General features: G+C 48.2%; 1 protein-coding gene across 2 annotated transcripts in view; it reads left to right on the forward strand.

Annotated features, from left to right (window-relative positions):
* RGS19 (regulator of G protein signaling 19) overlaps nt 1-19,873 on the forward strand; it is a 265,173-nt gene that overhangs the window by 206,087 nt on the left and 39,213 nt on the right. For both annotated transcript variants that reach the window (XM_078651657.1, XM_078651658.1), the window contains one exon: nt 9,013-9,149. In XM_078651657.1, coding sequence (XP_078507783.1) covers nt 9,013-9,149 — 137 coding nt within the window. The remainder of the gene's footprint in view (nt 1-9,012; nt 9,150-19,873) is intronic.

Below are 19,873 nucleotides of genomic sequence, written 5' to 3' on the forward strand. Positions count from 1 at the left end.
CACTGTTTCCCCCTTGTCGAGCAGGGTCCGGATGTCGTCGGTGGCTGCGATGAGGGCGGTCTCGGTGCTGTGGTTGGCTCTGAAGCCGGACTGTGAGGGGTCGAGGGATCCGTTCGTCTCGAGGAAGGCAGTCAGCTGTCTGTTGACGATCTTCTCGATGACTTTAGCAGGAAAAGGGAGGAGCGAGATGGGGCGGAAGTTTTTGAGATCGGTGGGGTCCGCTGTAGGTTTCTTCAGGAGGGCGCTGATCTCGGCGTGCTTCCAGCTCTCCGGGAAGGTGGCGGTGTTGAAGGAGGCATTGATGATGTTCCGGAGTTGGGGTGCGATGGTGGAGTCGGCCTTGTTTTTTTTTTTTTTTTTTTTAAACCTACAGGATATACAAATCTGGGCCTACAACCAAACTGGCCGGCCACAATACGTGAAAGCAAACAGAAAGTCCAGAATGAAGTTACAGAATCAATCATAGAGGAACGTAAGCAATACAATTTTAAAAAGGGGGGGAAGGAGAGAGGATCCAAACGGCCAGCAAACAGGAGAAAAGAAGGTTATTTTTTATAATAGGGCGATAAGGAGCATGACAGGCTCGACAACAATAGAGAAGAATCCGGATTCCCAAATCAGACCATCGATAACAAAAAGGCTAAAGGGCAGCCAAGCAGGAATGTCAGCACTGTACATATCAGTATAAAAACAGAGCCGTGAACACAAATCGGTATATAATTAAGAACAACGTTGCATCCCCACCGCCCAGTAGCACATCGGAAACAGAACAAAGGGGCCGGAATGGCGACAACACCAAGACTAACCCGTCATACTAACCTTGAAAGAAAAGGAAAAAGGGGGAAGGAGGGGGGGGGAAGAGGAAAGAAGAGAGGGAAAGGAAAACACAAACTAAAAGAGAAGAATGCCGCGCCTAAACAAGCGCCCCGTAGCAAGGAACACATAAAAGAGCAATAATATCAACAACGAGGAGGGCATGGGAGTCCCAATGGAAAGCAGCAGTACTACAAAAAGAAGAACAGCAACATAGCAGACCCCACCCCAATCATACCACGGAAGGCAAGGACAGACGCGGCACTCCAGGAAAGAGATACAAAAGGGCCATAGAACTAAGGAAAAGAAAACATCAAATAAGACCCAACCCACCCATCCCACCCAGCACCCCTGCAGAAGGCTACGGCCTACCCTCCCAACAGCGCGCCTGTCGCCCTAAACCAGAACCCGAAATATAGAAGAGACAAGAGAAAAGAAGAATATAGAGACAAAAAAGGACATCAAAACAAAAGAAATAAATGGGAGGGAGGAGCAAAAGGGCAGAAACAAATACGATCGGCCACAGCCCTCCACCCAACCATACGAACATAGTACATGTGAACCAGAACGACACAACTCCGAGCGCCAAAAAACGTACAGGGGGGGGTCTCCCACAGCACTAGAATTACGAGCAACTTCGCCACAGAACTGTACACCAATAAACCACCGGGAGCCGTGCATCTCACCCCAGTCCCTTCCTAACCACAGTTACCACCCACCACAGGACAATGTGAGGTAAACAATACGATGCGAGGCAAGCACACAATTGAAAGAGAGTACGAGCAAAACGTAGGCCAGGGAGGGCATTCAATAAGCAAGTGGGCAAAAATTCAAATAGGCAGTTCAAATGTCTCAGCAATAGCAACAAGGGCAATAATGGACAGGAGTTCAGTCTCGCCGTTAGGAAAAGCGGAGGTGTCTCTGCAAAATAGAAACACGACCTCATCAAGGCAAAAGCAGGCAGCGGTCCACCATTGGTCTCAGGGACCCGGGGAGGATCGGATCCCCGCACGACATCCAAGTCCCCAAAGTCCAAACATCGAAGAGCAGGAGGTTCCAAATCCACCGGCCAGCAAACCCGTCGATGGATAGCGACAGTAACCCTCGCAGCGACCGGGGGAGGCGAGGCGGTGGCAGCACTGAGACAAGAGGGGACCATGAAGGAGCGTTCACCCAAGATGGTGGTGGAACGAATCGAGTCTCCCGGAGCACCGCGGGCCAGGGCCGCGCGTAAGGATCGTAAGGCATCAAGAACATCTCCAATCGTAGGCTCATGCACACACGTCCAGGCCCCCGCGCAGTCCAGCAACCCAAGTCCGTCATCACGAGGAGACCCACAGCATAGGACGTCGGTAGCCATTTTGTGAATTCAGCCTCCTCACCACCCTCCGCGATTCTCGGAACAGTTCACAAATGCGGGCCTTTACAGATTTCCGGGGGTCCCAGCAATGGCAGTCTCGGTGAAAAAAGGAGATTCGCCCAAGGCGGGAAGCCGTCTGCAATATCGCTGGCGCTCCTCTCAAACAGAGTCCGAGGACGAGGGTCCAAGGTCGATGGACGGAGCAGCGGCGGGGGGACCCCTACACACGATCAGTCCACGGAGCACCGCGCCCCGCACCAGCCTCACGGCCGTCAAGGCGGGCCCGGATCAGGGTCACCGGGATGTTCTCACAACGGCTCTCACCAGTGGCGCAGTCTCTCGGCCGGGGCCGACGGTCACCACAACGCCAGGCCAGATCCGATAGGCGAGGCCCCGGTCTCAACACCACGAAGGCCCAGGTCTCTTCGGGGGGCACAACTTCGGAACCGCTGCACGCCGGAGTCTCCAGGCAACACAGTGAGTAAAAGCGAAACGCTGCGTTGCTTTTTCTTCGGAATTGTGTCGTCTCTGGTCAGGATATACAACAGGATAGACGAGTCAGGCCAGAGGGCTGACGGAGCCGAGCTATAAGGCGACCATTTCGCTCGCGAGCTTGGCTCCTCCCCGGAGTCGGCCTTGTTGAAGACGTGGTGTGGGCAGGGGTCGGTCGGTGATCCGGAGTGGATGGTGTTCATCGTGCGGGCTGTGTCTTCGGTGGTCACCGTGGTCCAGGTGCGAAGGGTGGCGGTGGGGGGAGTTGGTTCGACGGTTGGGTGCGTGGGTGGGGCGCCGAAGCTGTTGTGGATGTCGGCGATCTTGCGGTGGAAGAACGAGGCGAGGGAGTCGCAGAGGTCTTGTGACGGAGTGATGTCGTTGGTGCCGGTGCTGGGGTTGGAGAACTCCTTGACGATAGTGAAGAGCTCTTTGCTGTCGTGGGCGTTGTTGTCCAGTCGTTCCTTCAGGGATTTCTTCTTGGTGGTGCGGATGAGCTGGTGGTGCTTGCGGGTAGCGTGTTTGAGGGCGGTCATGTTGTCGGTGGTCCGGTCGAGGAGCCAGGCTTTCTCGAGGGTGCGGCAGGTCTTCTTGGAGTCCTTGAGGTCGTTGGTGAACCAGGATGCCTTCTTGCTCTGCTGGGAGGGTTCTTTAGTGGCGCGAGGTCGTCGGCGCAGGCGGTCAGCCACAGTGTGAAGTTGCGGGCTGCTTCGTTGGGGTCCGTTGTGTTGGCGGGTGGGCTCTGGCTGAGGGAGGTGGTGAGCTGGTCTGCGGTGATCTTGCTCCAAATCCTGTGAGGTACCTGTTGCGGGTGGTGGTGGGTCGTGGATCTTTTGAAGCTGAAGTGGACGCAGCTGTGGTCGGTCCAGTGGAGTCCGGTGGCGTGGCTGAAGGTGATGTACTTGCTGGAGAAGAAGACGGGATCAAGCGTGTGGCCGGCGTAGTGGGTGGGGGTGTTGACCAGTTGCTTGAGTCCGAGGTTGGCGAGGTTTTCCAGCAGGGCGGTGGTGTTGCGGTCCTTGTTGTTCTCCAGGTGGAAGTTGAGGTCCCCGAGGAGGATGTAGTCAGTGGAGGGGAGGGCGTGCGGGCTGATGAAGTCTGTGATGTCTTCGCTGAATTGTGTGCGTGGTCCCGGGGGTCTGTAGACGAGGGTGCCTCTGAGGGTCGGTGTGAATCTGGAAGTGGAGATGTTCGGCTGCGGCAAAGGAGTTGTTGGCGTCGGTCGTGATGCGGATGGTGTTCCTGTGGACGATGGCGATGCCACCTCCGGTCTGGTTGATGCGGTCCCTCCTGATGATCTTGTACCCGTCCGGGATGGCGATGGCGATGTTGGGTGCAGAGGAGGCGTTCATCCAGGTTTCCGTGAGGAAGGCGACGTCCGGTGATGTAGCATCGAGGAGGTTCCAGAGTTCCACGGCGTGTCTGTGGACGGAGCGGGTGTTGATCAGGATGCACTTGAGGTGGTTGCTGCTGGTGTTTGTCTTGGCGGGTGCGGGGCAGGTTCGGAGGCAGGTGAACTTGCAGGTGCAGCAGGTGAAGGGTCCATGGGTGCGTCCCGGGGTGGCTCGGCAGCAGGCGTGGGTCCGGCCGGCATTGAGTGCGTTGAGAGTGGCGTCGTCGTAGGTAAGTCGGGTCGTCTTGCCTCGGCGGGGAGGGCCAGGGGTCCTGGCGCTGGGCGCGGGCCAGGCGTGGACGGGCGCAGACGGGCTTACCTTTGGCGCACCTTCGGCGCTCAATAGGCGCTCCCGCTGCGCGCGTCAGCTGCGCGGTCGCTCTGGGGGCGTCATAAGTAAGGAGCCGGGAGGGAGGAGCAGCTGGGTGGCGGGAGCGGGGCGGCGAATGGAATCACAGGGGGGCGGGGCCGCAGGGAGGCAGCGGCGGGAAATTCCAAGAAGCAGCGGGCAGCGGGAAATTCCCAGGAGCAGCGGGAAATTCCCAGGAGCAGCGGGCAGCGAGCGAAGGAATCTGCAGGCAGGAGGCGGCAAAGGCAGGCAGGAGCGGCAGCAGTGAGTGGGGCGACCAAGCCCTGTGGAGGGCTGAGCGGTCAACAAGAAACAAGTTGTGCAGCTTTAAAATATAGTTCTGCAGCATTGGAATTTTAATTAGTCCATACGCCTGAATAATTTCTGATCGTCAGTTGGGAATCCCTGGTAGTTGAAAACAGCAAAAAGCATTGTTAAAATGGCCGGAGGCACGAGAAAGGTGTTAAATTAGTAGGATATTCCCATCATTGAAAAGCACCCAAACTTTTTCTAATCAGCCCCAGCACTCTCATTCCCCTTAGAGGTCGCCACAGCTCGGTAAGCCTATGGCTGGTGAAGAGGTTGGGTCGCATGTGAATCTACGAAAGATATCAACTCTGGAGGACAGTATTGAGAGATGAGTAGCTTGTTTCTTCTCTACCTTTGGATCTTTCATAGATTCACATGCTTGGATTAGAATAGCAGTTCACCATTCATAAACAGAAGGCTTACCTTATCGAACGAGGCATCATAGAACTGCTTGTACGACTAAAATAAATCCGCTGAACCATCAATATCCATGCACATGTGCTTGCTGGGCTAGTGCTTATTTTTCCAGATCACGGCACAGTAAATGTTATGTAGAGGCATACCAGCATAGAGGACTCCTGTCAAGAACATGCTTCTGGTGAAGTGTGTTGTACCTCTTGCTCATAGAGGTCAAATTGTCTTTTTGTGACAAGACTATGCAGGCAGGCAGCCATGATGACAGCTGTTGCCGCCTGGGCCACAATGTGCAAAAGCTACAAAGACCTGACGAGTGCTTCTAACGTCCTTAGTCTTCTTCAGATAATATTTAATGCAAATGCATATATCCAGGGGATACAAGTATTGGTCTGTATTTATGGTATGAGTTGGAGAAAAAGGCACAGAGAACCACCAACTTGTTAAGGTGGAAATCCAGTGGCAAAATTGGTGCAAACTTTGGATTTGTTTGAATTTTCCCACTCTTCTAGAAGATGTCAAGTCACAGAAAACACTTCTTGAATTCCTTCTTTGCAACGCCTCCAGGAAAAAGATGTATTTTCCTGTTATTCCAAGTAAGAAATAAAGCCAGCAGAGGCTGACCCCATTTACAACAGAATTGCGGTACTTGGTTGGCATAGGGTTCGGACTTCTGGAACTCGGAGAGGGTTTGACAGACAGCATCTGCCTGATTGTTGTGAAGACCTGTCAAATGCTCCACTATAAGGTCACGGTTTTTTGACAGTGCCTAGGCCCACAGTTGCTTAGCGTCTTCTGATAGAACGTGTGACCTTGTAACTGCGATGTAATGCATCAACATAGTGTTGTCCGTGCAAATGAGGATTGATATGCTTTTCAGACATTGAAGGAAAGCCTGTAGTCCCTGTAACAAAGGTGACAGCGGATGGCAAGGTGGTGACCCTCAATGATGTGGTAGAGACTGACCATGACGAAGGGGCCTTGGTCGACAAAGTGACCATAGACAAGGAAGTCATAGGCATACATTGTTCAAGGATAGCGGTTGAGGAGAAGATGACTAGGCCTTCGTCACCACAGAGAAAGCTGCTGAGGGTACTGGTTTAGGTCGGAAAGGAGATAAGACATTGGCACCACCTTTTCAGATGCTGAACGGTCAAAGGCTGCATCAACAGAGGAGTGCTGCTTTTTTGAAGTGGAAGTAGTTTTGTAAAGAATGTCAGGCACCTACAGTTGCTTTCTTTTATGCACCTTTTCTTTTGTTGCAGAAAATCTCATAGTCTCACTTCTAGCAGAATCTTCTCTAAGAGGAGAGAATTCCCTTAGGCAGGGCCAACTCTCTTGTGCATAGAAGATTTAAATCAAAACACCTGTCTTAGTCACATAGAGTTTTAGACGTGAAAGGTTTAACTAAGTCACAGTTTGAAGCCTTATTTTATGGACTAAGGAAGTAAATGCAATTGAAGTGCAAATCAGCAGAAGATACCTTAAATCACAGGATTCACAGCATTAAAGAAACCTTTTTTTCTTCTTCTGAGGAGGTGACATGACTGAAATTTCCCTAAGTCCGGTAGGAAAATACCCAGAAAAACCTCACTGTGAACCAGAGGTTGAAAACTAGGCCTGGGAGTTCGCTCAGAATGTCAAAAAAGCTAATTTCTGAATGGTATAATGTGGTAGGAATAAGAGTGCTGGTGCATTCACATGACTGGCTGAAGTTTGGGGTTGTTCGATGATGTGAATGTACTACTCAACAAACATTGTTCTTAGGCCAACACTGTTTTGTGGCCATTTTTACATTATGTATTGCTGTTTCTAACTACCGGGCATTCCCTAATTCTTTAATGAAGGGTCCCCAAAGAGGCCCCCTTGCGCTACTGCCACCCCTTTAGATGACGTCAGATCCTCCCAGCTTAGGCTCAACGAAAATAAGGAACGATCTACAGCGTTCTGTAGATAGGGCACAATTAGCATCACCCCTGAAAATAATGGCCAGATGGGCCCAGCCTGAGAGGACATCCGGAGGGATAAATGACCCCACCACCTTGGCTTCCTCCACCATATCCAATATCTTCGTGAGGGACTGTCACATCCAAGAGTTTGTCCTGCCAAGAAGCCCTGGACTGGTCAATTACCTTCTTAGGGTCTTGCATGTATTTGGCAAGGAATATAGCCATCTTGGTATCCAGCTATGGGGTCATGACAATTTTGCCCTTCAAAGAAGGGCGAGGATACTAGGCCCTAAGGCGGTTCCTGACCTCTTTATAAATAGGCTTCTGAAGCCTAGCTGCACCGTAAGACTCTACATTCGCGGCCGGCTCCCACTCAGAGGATCTCGGATGGATTAAATCTTCTGGGTCCAGGATGTCATTTAGAGGGCTCGGCATATCAGTAGAGGCAGAGGCAGGAGGGGAACCCTCAGAAGACGGGCTCCACAGCCTCGAATGCTCCCCTGCTGCGTCCAACTCAGCTTGAGTCATCCGGGTCGGGGACTGTATATGGGAGAAGCGAGAGGGTTGTACCCAAGGCTTGGCTTCCAGAAATGGCTAATAGCTTGGGGTTGGTCAGAGTACGGTGCATCTTGCACAAAGAAAGGTCTGTTTAGCCTATCAAAGGCATCAGAACCCCCAAATTGGTCATCTTTGTGCTTGGACCTGCCCAGATTGGCTCCTGACTGCCCTCCAGAATGTATGCCCAACATGCTACCAAAGTCTTCCCTCCTGTTCTCCATGCAGGCTGTAATGCAGCCTGTATGGATAACATGCGAAGTGTGCATAGCTGTTTGGCTGGCCCCAGACGGCCGGCCAAACAGTCAATGCGCACTTGGAGTGGGCAAACCACTCCACCCCTGCCCTGCTCCGAGAGCAGAGCAGCCCTGCCTGCAAAGCAGCACATTTCCTTTATTTACACTTCATAAAAGCAGTGAGGCAACGCTCCTCCACCTTAGCAGAGGAGCCGCCACCAAATAGGTTAACACATCTTAATTTTTGATAATCTTGTTTAAAAAAACATACATCATGTTTCCATTCAGGTTCACGGCGTCGTAGGAAGCAATGCTAAAATGTAAAATATGGTGCCCAAATGGTGTAAACATACACGAAAGTAGGTGTCATGTTAGGATTTCACTGCACCTGGTGACATGGCTTTTTGCCTCTGCTGTCAAATGAGAGGGAAAGGCAGCAACATTTGCTTCTCGTCGATGCAATCAATCTATTGCCTCCCTGCGGATTTGTCTTCCTCTGGAACCAGTCTTTAAAACAACTCTACATGTAAAAGGCACACTGCTTTTGTTCTGTAGTTACAAACCTATACCAAAATGGCACTGCTGGAACGTGCTTCCAGCTAGTCCATTAGGTAGTTTCAAGTAGTGTCGTTCCAGTTCTAATATGACACATATTCAATCACTGACGAGTTGTGAATTCAAATATTTGCTTGATTTTATTTTTCCTCCTTTACTGATCTATATAACATATATTGTCATGCTATAGTGACAAAACCATTGTGGGTTTTTTTCTGTTCACATTTCCTTAAGTTGTTGCTTTTATTATGAGTCATGGGAAACTTAGGGTTATTTACTACGTCCAGTAAATAACTCCAGGGATTGGGGATTTACCAGGAGGGGTAAATACCACCTATTCCGATTTTTTCAACGTCAGTGTTTAACGCGTCGATTACAGTATGTGTCACATTGAAACTGTACATTTCCTCAAATAAATTGGCCACATTTTTGCTGGCAAAATATCTCAGGGGAAAATTGCATGAATGCATTTTGACACATAAGATAATTCACTCAGAACACTACATCAGAGCAACTGGGTGATATGTGAATAACTGGGGCTGACACTGGATAAAGTTTTAACTCTTGTTTACCCTTCCTTTCTCCAGTACACTGGACCGGATCCGGAAGAGCGTCAGTCTCCAATGTCCCGGCATGACCCTTCTCCAACGATGGTGCAACCGGCCAGCAATAACCGTCCCAACGCCTGCTGCTTCTGCTGGTGTTGCTGCTGCAGCTGCTCCTGGTACGTTTCAAGGCTGTGCATGAGCGGGAACAGGAATATTACCCAGGGTGATTTCTGGCAAGGATTTACTGGTCCACTCAGTTTGGCCCCGAGTTTCATATGGAAAGTGGGTGGGCCATTTGTGAAATAGACTGTCAAATGGGTTCTCTTGGATACCGGACGGCAAGTAAGGTAATCAGCAGCCCCACCAAACTTGGTGCAATCTGGTAAGCCTAACAAACGCTTTAGGAACACAAGGCAGTGTTTCTAAGCATGGTCTTAGTTCTCAGGCGTATAATCATGATCTGCTGATATCAACTAATGTTTAAATCAAAAGGGGGAATGAATATCGTGTCTTAGCGTTCCAGGGTCTTTACGTTTCCTCTGACGACCACCATTTACTCTAACTTGGGGTGTGGTGTATATTGGTTCTCCGCCCTTCTAGTTAGGTGAATTGCATCATCATTTGGTGCTTCCTGCGTGTCCGTGCTGCCGCTGTCCTCTGCGTCACGGAGGACGGCGGCAGCACTAACAAGCAGGAAGCACCACAGAGGGTGAGCATTCGCCCGCCCCTGCCCGAAGGAGCCACAGAAGTATCCTAAAAAAGGTATAGGTACAGTCTACACCTATAACAATGTCACAGCTTGAGCAAATGAGCTCAGTGACGAATAAGGGTGAGTGAATCTACCTACTCTACAAGAGCGATCCCATTAAGAAGTCGCTCCCACCATGGTCCTGAAGAAGGTCCCCTGAACCACAAGGGCAACCTAGGGCCGAAACATGTCAACCAATCACAATCTTACAGCAGGTGCAGTGGGCCACTAACACATCCACCATTTTTAATTTTTAAAGTTACCCCTTTTTTGTTTAATAAAATATGACACACAGGAACACAGGTATTTTTAAATCCACCTTTTTTCCGCAATTCTCACCTATCTCTCACGACTGTCGTAAACCAGAAGGTCTCCCTCCAGGTGAAGGATTGAAGATCGCCTGGAGAACTGGAAACTCAGGCGGAAAAAGACCCAATGAAGATGCAATTCACCTAACTAGAAGGGCAGAGAACCAATATACACCGTACCCCAAGTTAGAGCAAATGAGGGTCTTCGGAGGAAACCTAAAGTCACTAAGACACGTGATTCATTACCCCTTTTGATTAAAACTATAACCTCATGGAAGCTGAATGAATCTCTCCTTCTCTCTCCCTTCTTATACAAAATTAACCAATGGCCAGCACAAATGAATTGTCACATAACCTGCAGCGTAGATGTGCTATCCCCATGGAAAACACATCTCTAAAAGGTACAGGGGAACACCATTTTCTTACTGAATTCAAACACACAGTGCCTTGGCAAAAATCAAGACTGCAAAGGTGGGAAACCCGATAAAACTAGTGTGGATAAAACAAGAGGACCAAACAGTAAAAAAAATCCAACTGGCCTAAAGAAAGCAAGTGGCAATTACAAGTCCAACACACGACCCAAAAACACAAATATGCAATACAAGTAACTAAATCGATTGCATCAAACTCTATGAAAATTGTGTCAAGTCAAACCAAGAGATGAAATGCAACGTACTTGAGGTACACCCCACTCATATAAACAAATCATCGTTAGGCCCTTCTCATAAAAGTTTTATGCCTCTCATGGCAAAGTGTGTAGAAACACTGACTCTAGCTGGAGTCCTTTTGGAGGGATGACAAGACATTTGTCATTAGCTCAGTGAACTTTATCCGAGGGATGTGGAAGGTAGACACCCATGTACTTTAGGAGTTTGTGTTAAGTCAGTAGATCTGAGGCCATATTACACAAAGGTGCAATTGTATTGTTTGTGCCAAACACACCTTTTAAAACGTGCACCCAGCGCAAACATTGAAAATGCGCCTTATTATGATGAAGGCGCTGCCCTCAGGGCAGCCGCAAACTTGCTATTCCCCAGGGCAACCGGCAACTTGCGCTTTCCCAGGGCAGCCGCGAACACACGCTGCCCCCAGGGCAGCCCATCAGGTGAAAAACGGAGCGGCTGCTTTAAAGCCGCTCTATGTTTTCACAATGCAGACGGCAACCCGCCTGCACTTTTTAAAAATGGATTAGCGATCCCCTTGCAGGAGGGTGCAGTGAGTGACTGCACCCGCTTGCAAGAGGATGTTTTGAAAGTCCATAAGACAACCTTTATCCCCGGCAGAGGGTTGCCATCAGGGGGCGCACTGACAGTGCCCCATGGTGCACAGTTCGTGCGCCTCCTGAGACTTTTTTTTGCCTCTGCGCCTGTGTCTGTAATATGGTGCGGGCACAGAGGCAAAGGGATTCCCTCATTTGCATGGGGCATGCCTCCATGCAAATGAGGGAATGCCATCTGAAGATAACGCTGACGTTATCGGTATTACAGAAGGGACCGCACAAGCATCTACAGTCCCTTCTGTAATCCCAAAGTGCCCCGGGTGCATGCAAAGCAGACAAAAACGCCCATTGCGCCCCTGGGGCACTTGTATAATACAGCCCCTGGGGTTTCATTAGAAAGATATAAATACATGAGAGGACTGGTGGCCCTACAGTGAAGGGGCCCACAGTACGTACGGCACATATTGGCATGCCACTTTCAATTCCAGATAGTCCAAGCATGTATATATAATACACAGCCCTTATATTAAAGGTTCTACAGTCCTCAGGACTATTGCACTGCCATGCCTACTCATTTCCTTCTGTTTCTCCTTTTATTCATCATTACCATTTTCCTTCTCTTCCTCCTCTCATTTCTCTACTTCTTCCAACCTCGGCTTCCTTCCCATCCCTCCTAGTTCTATGTCTGCTAGAAGGAAATTATGAAGGAGCATCGACTGTTGTGCGGTTTTGAATATGAAGTGATAGAGACAGCTGCCACTGCTCTTCACTTCAGTCTGGATCATGAGGTATTCAGGCCCAGAGTTACTAATGTTTGGCATTGGGGTTGCGTCACTTTTATGACGCAGCCCTGATGCAAAATTCTATTTGGCATTTGCTGAGCAATGCAGAGCCACTTTGCGTGATGTAGTAAATACAAAGAAACACACTGACTTGCATTACTTTGCGTCGGGAAGGCGTTCTATGGTTTGTGAATAGGCATCTTCACGCAGCTACCCATGGATTTCGACACAATCCCCAATTTACTGATGTGAGTAAACCCGGGATTGTGCAAAAACATTACGCCTCCTTCCCCTTCCTGAAGCAGGAGTACCAAGAAGAAATATCTGTATTTCTCTTTGTTACTTCCCCTTTACAATGCATGCTGCATTCTGAAGCACACATAGAAAGGGGAAACTGCTTCTAAGGATTGTTTTAGGGCAGAAAGTTATTCCTTCCTGCACAAAAACAATTCTGCCTTTAATGCAGACATCCTTGCACTATGGTAAGATAACCTGTTGTAAAAGGTCTGGAGGAGTTTGAGTAATGGAAGCTTAAGCCCAATAAAAAAGATGGTAATAAGGCCCTCAACTATATTCTGTATGAGCTGTAAAAGACAGACACGGCATGATTTATTTACTTTCTAAAAGGGAATGCAAACTGTTTTTGTACACCACTGGGGAACGGAAAAAAGTGCGTATGTGTGCGTGCGTGAGTGCGAGGGCTTTCATTACGGGTCGTTTAATACGGATCTATGGTCTGAACTTTCAGATGGAAGCTGGGCTATGCACCTGCTCTGCCTTCATCAGCAAGCAGTACACACTTTTTCAAAGAGGAACACGTTTTTTTAATCTGAAAAACGCAGAGGCACGGGACAACTTTGCAAACAGGAACGAAAACCTCTTTTCTGCGGTGTTTCGGTTTGTGAAATGTAGTCCTTAATCCAATAGTCGGTTGAGCGAGGGACAGAGCTAAGAGTATATGAACTGGCTATCTTGCAGCCCTGCACGAGCTTTCCATAGGACTGATCGAGTTTTTGGGCCTTACTACAGCTTCAGCCCTCTGTCGCACTCTATACCATACTACAGACTGGGCTTTGGTCAGGTCGTTGCTCACAACTGGTTGGCTTGCTTCCACTCTAGTCCAGATTCAATGGCTTTCCTCCCCATTCATTGACCAGTTCTGCATTTCTCCTGTTTTTTTTTTAACTTGATGAGGTCAATGCTTCTGAAGTGAGAGTATCATTGTTTCTACCAAGCTCTGATGGCTCAGCAGTCCATGAGAGTGCATGTCCTGCTTCTTTCTTCTCGATGTCTCTCGCTCTTTTGCTACTCACCTCCCGCCCTCGGTTGTTTCTCTCAGCACCCATCCTCTGTTGCTACCCTCCTCCCCTGCCATTCTTACATATCTCTTTAGTGTGCAGATGCTGCGTGGTGGCCATTTTGAAAGTATAGAAAATTACGTTTAATCATCTTCCCATACTTCCGACATGCAATGTAGCAGTCATCTTGGAACTACTGAGAACAAGATTCGGCCTCGCACGGATGTTAACCGTATACTTCCAAGATAGCTGTCTTGTTGCGTTTAAAGGTAGCACGGCAGCCTTCTTGGGACTATATTTGTTATGGACTAAGAGGGCATCACATTGTATTTTGGAATTATAGAATATAACATTCCAAGATGGCCAAACACTATTTTCTATACTTCCAAGATGATCACGACGTTATAGAAAATCCAGTTCCATTTTCAAGATGGCCGGCTGCCACTAGTGTTGTTGACAGCACCAACACATTGGTCTGAAAAAAACAAGCATTGGCAAAGCAAGATGATTAGCTTTGCAAGTGCTTGTTTTACTCTGCACTTGATGTACTAATGGCAAATCGTAATCATACGCTCTTGTATAGCACCTTATCACCTTTAGGTCTCAAGGCGCTTGCTTTGGGAACCCGTCCTGGTCTTTCCCTGCGAGATTACCCCTACTGGGCATCCCCAAGGTGAAGACCAGGCATCCCATTGCGGTGGGGCCGTAGTGGAGATTAAGCAAGCTATTGCCCAGAGTTGCAGAGTGTGAACCCACGATTCGAGTAGGCACAGAGGCGAGAATTATCGAGTCCGTGGACATTATGAGCTCAAGACCCTGCCGCGTCGGGAATTGAACCCTGGTCCCGGGTCTGACCTCTGCATCAGGGTCTGCCTCCTCTAACAGGTGAGCCACACTTCTCCACATTTGGACATGCAAAGAGGAAAAATGGACAAGTTACACGTTGTGAATGTTCACCACATATTAATTTGTGAGACTGCTATTCTAGTCCACATTTACACCAATTTGGCCATAAAATATTTCTTCTATAACATGTATAAGGGTTAACAGAACTGTTCCAATGATTGAGAAAGCGGTGTCACTCAATAACAAAAAATTGGTAAACAACTCCCTGAATTGTCTGGGTTCCCTGAGTGAGGCCTGGGAATCGGATGTGTGACTTTTGGAGGATGATGAAAAGGTGGAGGCCCTTCAGAGCCCCAGAGGAATAGCCATCAGAGCGCGCTTTAGGCTGGTTCAACTCTGAATCCTCCCCAGGTCTTATGCCTCGAGAATGGTGCAGGTCCGTATCAATGGTGGTGGTTCCGAGTTATGTGCCAGGGGATGTGGTGAGCAGGGATCGTTCTTCCATATATTGTGGTCCTGTCCCAGGATTCAGAAGTACTTCAGGGGCCTAACCCGCATAATGGAGGCTGTAGTGGGCGAACAGGTCCCAATGGAGTCCAGATGGCACATCCTCGGTGTCACTGAAGAAATCACATGGCCACAGTGGGCCAAGCTGTGGCTAGCTTTAGCAGGGGGGTTACCACGAGGAACATAGCGCGTACATGGGGGGCGACGGAGCCCCCAACAGTAGTAGAATGGTTGTGTGATCTGGACTGGTCTAATAATGCAGAGCAGGTGGTCTATCAAAGTCACGGATGCCCTCGTAAGTGGGAGAAAATATGGGGGGCCTGGACACTGTATAGAGGCCTGTGGTGGGTCCGGGTGATGTGTTGTATAGGCTATCCTGTTAGAGTTAGGAGATGAATTCGATATGGCGGTGTGCAGAAATGCGTCAAATGTACCTGCGCATATCGTGAAGCACTGTCTGGCAACAAAATGTATCTTCGACATAAACTGTATGTGCATATAGGGATTTGCTTGTATCTGTAGCTTAGTCTTTGGTTTAATAAAAAGATTATCAAAAAAACCTAAGGTGGTCCACATCACAACCCTGGAATCACTCACATAGCATCTAGGCTCCGGAGGATGTGGTGTGATATCAGTAGTTTTGGCTCAGCAGTTGAAGCCTACTCCATTGGATCGCAAACACTTTTTTCACTATACTTATAAGAACACGTGGCACACCTTAGTAGCCACTGCCATATGCCCATGGTAAACAAGTTACTTATCTACGTTAACACTCTTTCTGGTGGATAGCAGCGAATGGCCCAGCAATTACTCCATCTGTCCAGAAGTGCTGTAGTGGCGCCACAAATAAGCACCACCCCTACATGCGGATGACAGTTTCTTGTGCCTTTCGCTTTCCGCAACCTCAGATGTGGTGTTTATGACAAACTGGCTGAGACAGTGTGCTGATTCCTAGCTGGGACATTTTTAGATGGTAACGAGCCCACTCCACAGTACGGCGAGGTAGGAGGTATCCACAGAAAGTGCTGTGTACTAATCGGAGATTCCTCACCTTTACAATAGATACTACAGAAGTACATCCTAAAGGTAGAGGATCTGGTAAGTGGACTGTTTGTAGGAGGCAAGTGGGTATCCAGGTTGTTTCAGTCCAATTCCTAGCTTCTGCTTCTCTAACTTTCAGCACCATATTGGAAGCAGTGCACACCAGATTTCCAATGTGCATGACTCCACTTCACTATAAACACCGTGAAGCAGGGCGCACACACAGCATGCACGCCACTGGCATCCCAATGGTGCACTCAAGGCAAGCCGATCTGCACCCAGTCCGCGTCCAGCACCAGAACCACTGATCCTCCATCGAGCCATCCTTCAGGTTGAATTTGCTATCCCTTGGATGAGCGTAACTCCTTTTTCTCTTTGGGTAAGAAATTAACTCATAATTCATTATACCCCAACTGCTCTTTGGCCCTTTTTCGTGTTTTAATTGTAGCTTTACCTCGATGCCTAAAGATCACACTCCGTTAAATGAATTGCCATTCGCTGGTAATCTTTTCACCCACATACATTCAGTTAAATGCTTCCTCATTAATGTGAGATCATTATTTCCAGTTTTATCACTATGCTGGAGCCTGATTTTCTTTTCCTTATGGAAACTTGGCTGATTGGGACCACCTGATCTGATATCACCACTTCGATTCCTCAAGTTTATTCCATTCTAGGGAAAGAACGCATTCATAAACCAGGTAGCGGGATTGCTATAGTTTATACTTCTCACCTGGCCCGCATCCTTTTGGAATCCAAACTCACAATAGTGGTGAATGTTTAGGTTCGTGCATTGTATTTAGTGCTTCATCCGTCCTTTCTGGGGTGCCAATTTCTCGCTCTTCTGGCTCCATATCTGTCTTCTGCCAAGAGCTCCCTGACTTTTTATCACCATTGGGAAACAGCCTTTACAACGCAATTGTTAAAACGCATGCCATTATATTGCATGCTTTTGCAATGCAAAAGGTTGCAGCAGTGGGTAGAAGGTGCTGGATTTAACTCCAACACCTTCCCTACTGTTGCACACACTGGAGTTGGAATCAAAAATTAATCTATTCCAACTTCCAGCGCTCCCCCGACAGAAAGTCGGGGTAAAGTTTTGCGTTGCAACGGCATGCGATGTAATAGCATGCATTGTAACGTCACATATTCATCACCATTTCTTACGAAAGCGGCTAATGTCAAAAGACTGGGTGATCTTCATTTTCACTTAGACTTCACACCTCGATCTTGAGTCCACCTCACTCAATGACTTGCCTAACGTTCTGGGTCATTCTCAGGTGGTATGATCGCCACTCTTGTAGCGGACCACACACTGGAGAACCATCTTCACCAACAACAATTCTACGACTACTGACTCTCCTATTGCACTTCTGTGGTTTGATTGCCACGCTGTTCCATTTGCTTTTCAACCAGTCAGCACATTATCTGTCATCTGACACACTTCAGCCCCAACTTGTTGGTAGATCCTCGTCTAAGGTCACTTAACATAATTTCTCCCAGGCCTTGTTTGACCCTCCTTCTGCATCACTTCCTGGTGTTTCTTTTACTTTGACTCTATTGATATCACAGCGGCAGCAGAATCTTTTAATAACTGGATACATTCTGCGTGGACCTTTATACAGAGATTAAAACTCCCAGACCAGGCAGACAGCTTCCCCATTTCAATGGTTTTATAATGAGATTTTGATCGCTAAAAAGAAATGCAAGGTTCTTGAAAGATCACAGGGAAACTACTGTCCCGAGACAAAAGCCTCCTACAAAATAACAATAAAAGTTCACCAAAACCTATTTGTTATACATGTTGTGCTAATTCTCCCACCAAAATTAAACATCCTAGAAATTCAGCTAAAGGTTTTGTTTTTTAATTGTGAAACATGCTTAATCCTAAGTCCTATAGGACGACAGTTCCTCCCTGGAAGGCATGAAGTAGCATCACGCTTTTCTTTCCTGATAAAATTGCGAAACTCCCTATTAGCTTTGACACACAGCCATCTCCCAACCACATTGAACTTTCTCTGTCTCTCACAACCTCGAAGCATAGTCCCTCTTTATAAACCCTCGGTCCCATCACCTTCCAGGCAGTCTGCTTCTTCAGGCTCCACAATGAAATCTGGCTCACTACTTGATCCTTGTCGTCCTCATACTCCCGCCCTAATGTCCGATGCAGTCAACCCATCTCTTGCTGATCTTCTTGATCTCTCTTTATCTTCTAAATTGAGATGATGAATTGGCCTTTTGGCTAGATGTGGCTGTCAGGGAAACAGTGCTTTGTGACTGTGTGCCCCAAGGCCAATGCTGAAACCTGGCAGATGTCTTGAAGAGGTACCCCTGGTGTCAGAGACTTATTTGCAAATGTGGCCATGGTGAAATGGCCATTACTCTCCATGAAAAGGACTATCCACCATGATAGGGTCCACTTCTGAACACCCTTGTCTTTTTTCACACTAAAAAAATCCCACAAAGAGTTGATTATCCTTGCAATTGCCCTTTGAGAGGTCGATGTAAAAGCTTTGCACCATCTTAAGGTCAAGGTGTTGGGGTCTCTTTTGCGGGGTAATTCAGGGGAAAAAACACTGGCAGAATGATTAGCCAATGTGGAAGGGAGTCACAACCTCTGGTAGGAAGGCAGCACAAATCCTCAGTACCAATTTGTCTAGAAAGAAGCTGGTGTAGGGCGGTTAGACCGAAAGCACCTGCTGTTAATTCATGCTAACATAATTGGAATGAGGAAGGTGCATTTTAATGGTAAGAGCCTTAAGGAATAGCTGTGCAAACCCTCGAAACGGATGCAAATAAAAAATGTAAAGACCAAGTTCACGTTCCATTGAGGTATAACAAATGGTTTGGGGTGAACACGTGAATGAAACCTTTTACAAAACACATCACAATCAGTGACTGGAACATAGACTGTTGGTCAGACAAACACAGAGAGGTTAAAAGGACCGACAAATAACCTTTCAGCATGCCCACTACAAGGCCTCATCTGCCTGGATGTGCTCTACAACTGACTGCAGCGAGTCAGCCTTCAGCAACTATTCTTTGAGGTACAGTAATATGTGTACGCCAGAACTATGGAGATGGCCACCAACCACTGCCAACACGTTTGTGAACACATGAGGAGCCAAGGTGAAACCAAACGGTAGCACAGAAAACTGAGCATGTTCTTGGCCTACCATGAACTTAGCCTGTGGGGCTGCAGGACAGGTATATGAAAATACATATCCGCAAATTCAAGGATGCATCAAGTCCCCTCCATCCAGAGATGATCAGATCTGGGCCAAACTGAGCACTTTGAACCCGTCATTCCTCAAGAAGGTTGCGTTCAGCGAAAAGAGTTCCAAACCAGGCCTGAGGTCCATTCTTCTTCGGAACAAGAAAGTAAAGTGAATACCTCCCTTCCCCCTTCACAGACTCTGGTACTCAATGATACCCTTGGACAAGCTCAGGTTGAGTTCCTGCAGCAGGACTGCTGAGTGCTCCTGTAAGAGACACTCCTATACCGGGGGAGTGTGGGGAGGGAGGAGAGAAAAGGTAGGCTGTAGCTCCTTTGAACAATCTGTAGGACTCACTTGTCCACCCACGAGGAAAGGCTGTATTCTGCCTACCAGCCAGACATGAACCTGGGAGAACAAAGTGAAGTGGCTTGGCAGCCTCTGCAGAAGGTGAGTAAACATTTGAGGACTGCTGCCTCTGCTGGTTTGAACGGTGTCTACTACTGTCGGAGCTGCAGCACACAAAGGTCTGAGCTGGCTCTTGCCGTACAGGTTGGGAAGGCTGGTGCCGTCTGTAAGCTAACTGCCTGGAATAGCCACTGAATTTTCAGTATTGGTGGGGAATATGTTTAGCTGGTGCCAATAGCCCTAGAGTACATACTGTGGTATAACTTGCTGCATCCTGACCATCATGTATTGTTTGGGTCAAAGAGGCCCTGAGGTTTTCCGGGCTGGCAGGCAACATGTTTCTGTCCATATCCTGTAATTCGTGGGTGTACCTACCCAAAACAAAAAAAATTGTATTGACATATTTAAGAGCTAGACTAGCTAAAGAAACAATTCCCTTACTGAAATCGGAAGTCTGGGTCACTGGGAGCTGGTCTGTGTCTATGACCCATCATCACAGGTTGACTGGCAGGCATGAGCATGGCTTGG

Source organism: Lissotriton helveticus, chromosome 7, assembly GCF_964261635.1.
Source record: "Lissotriton helveticus chromosome 7, aLisHel1.1, whole genome shotgun sequence".
Taxonomy (NCBI): domain Eukaryota; kingdom Metazoa; phylum Chordata; class Amphibia; order Caudata; family Salamandridae; genus Lissotriton; species Lissotriton helveticus.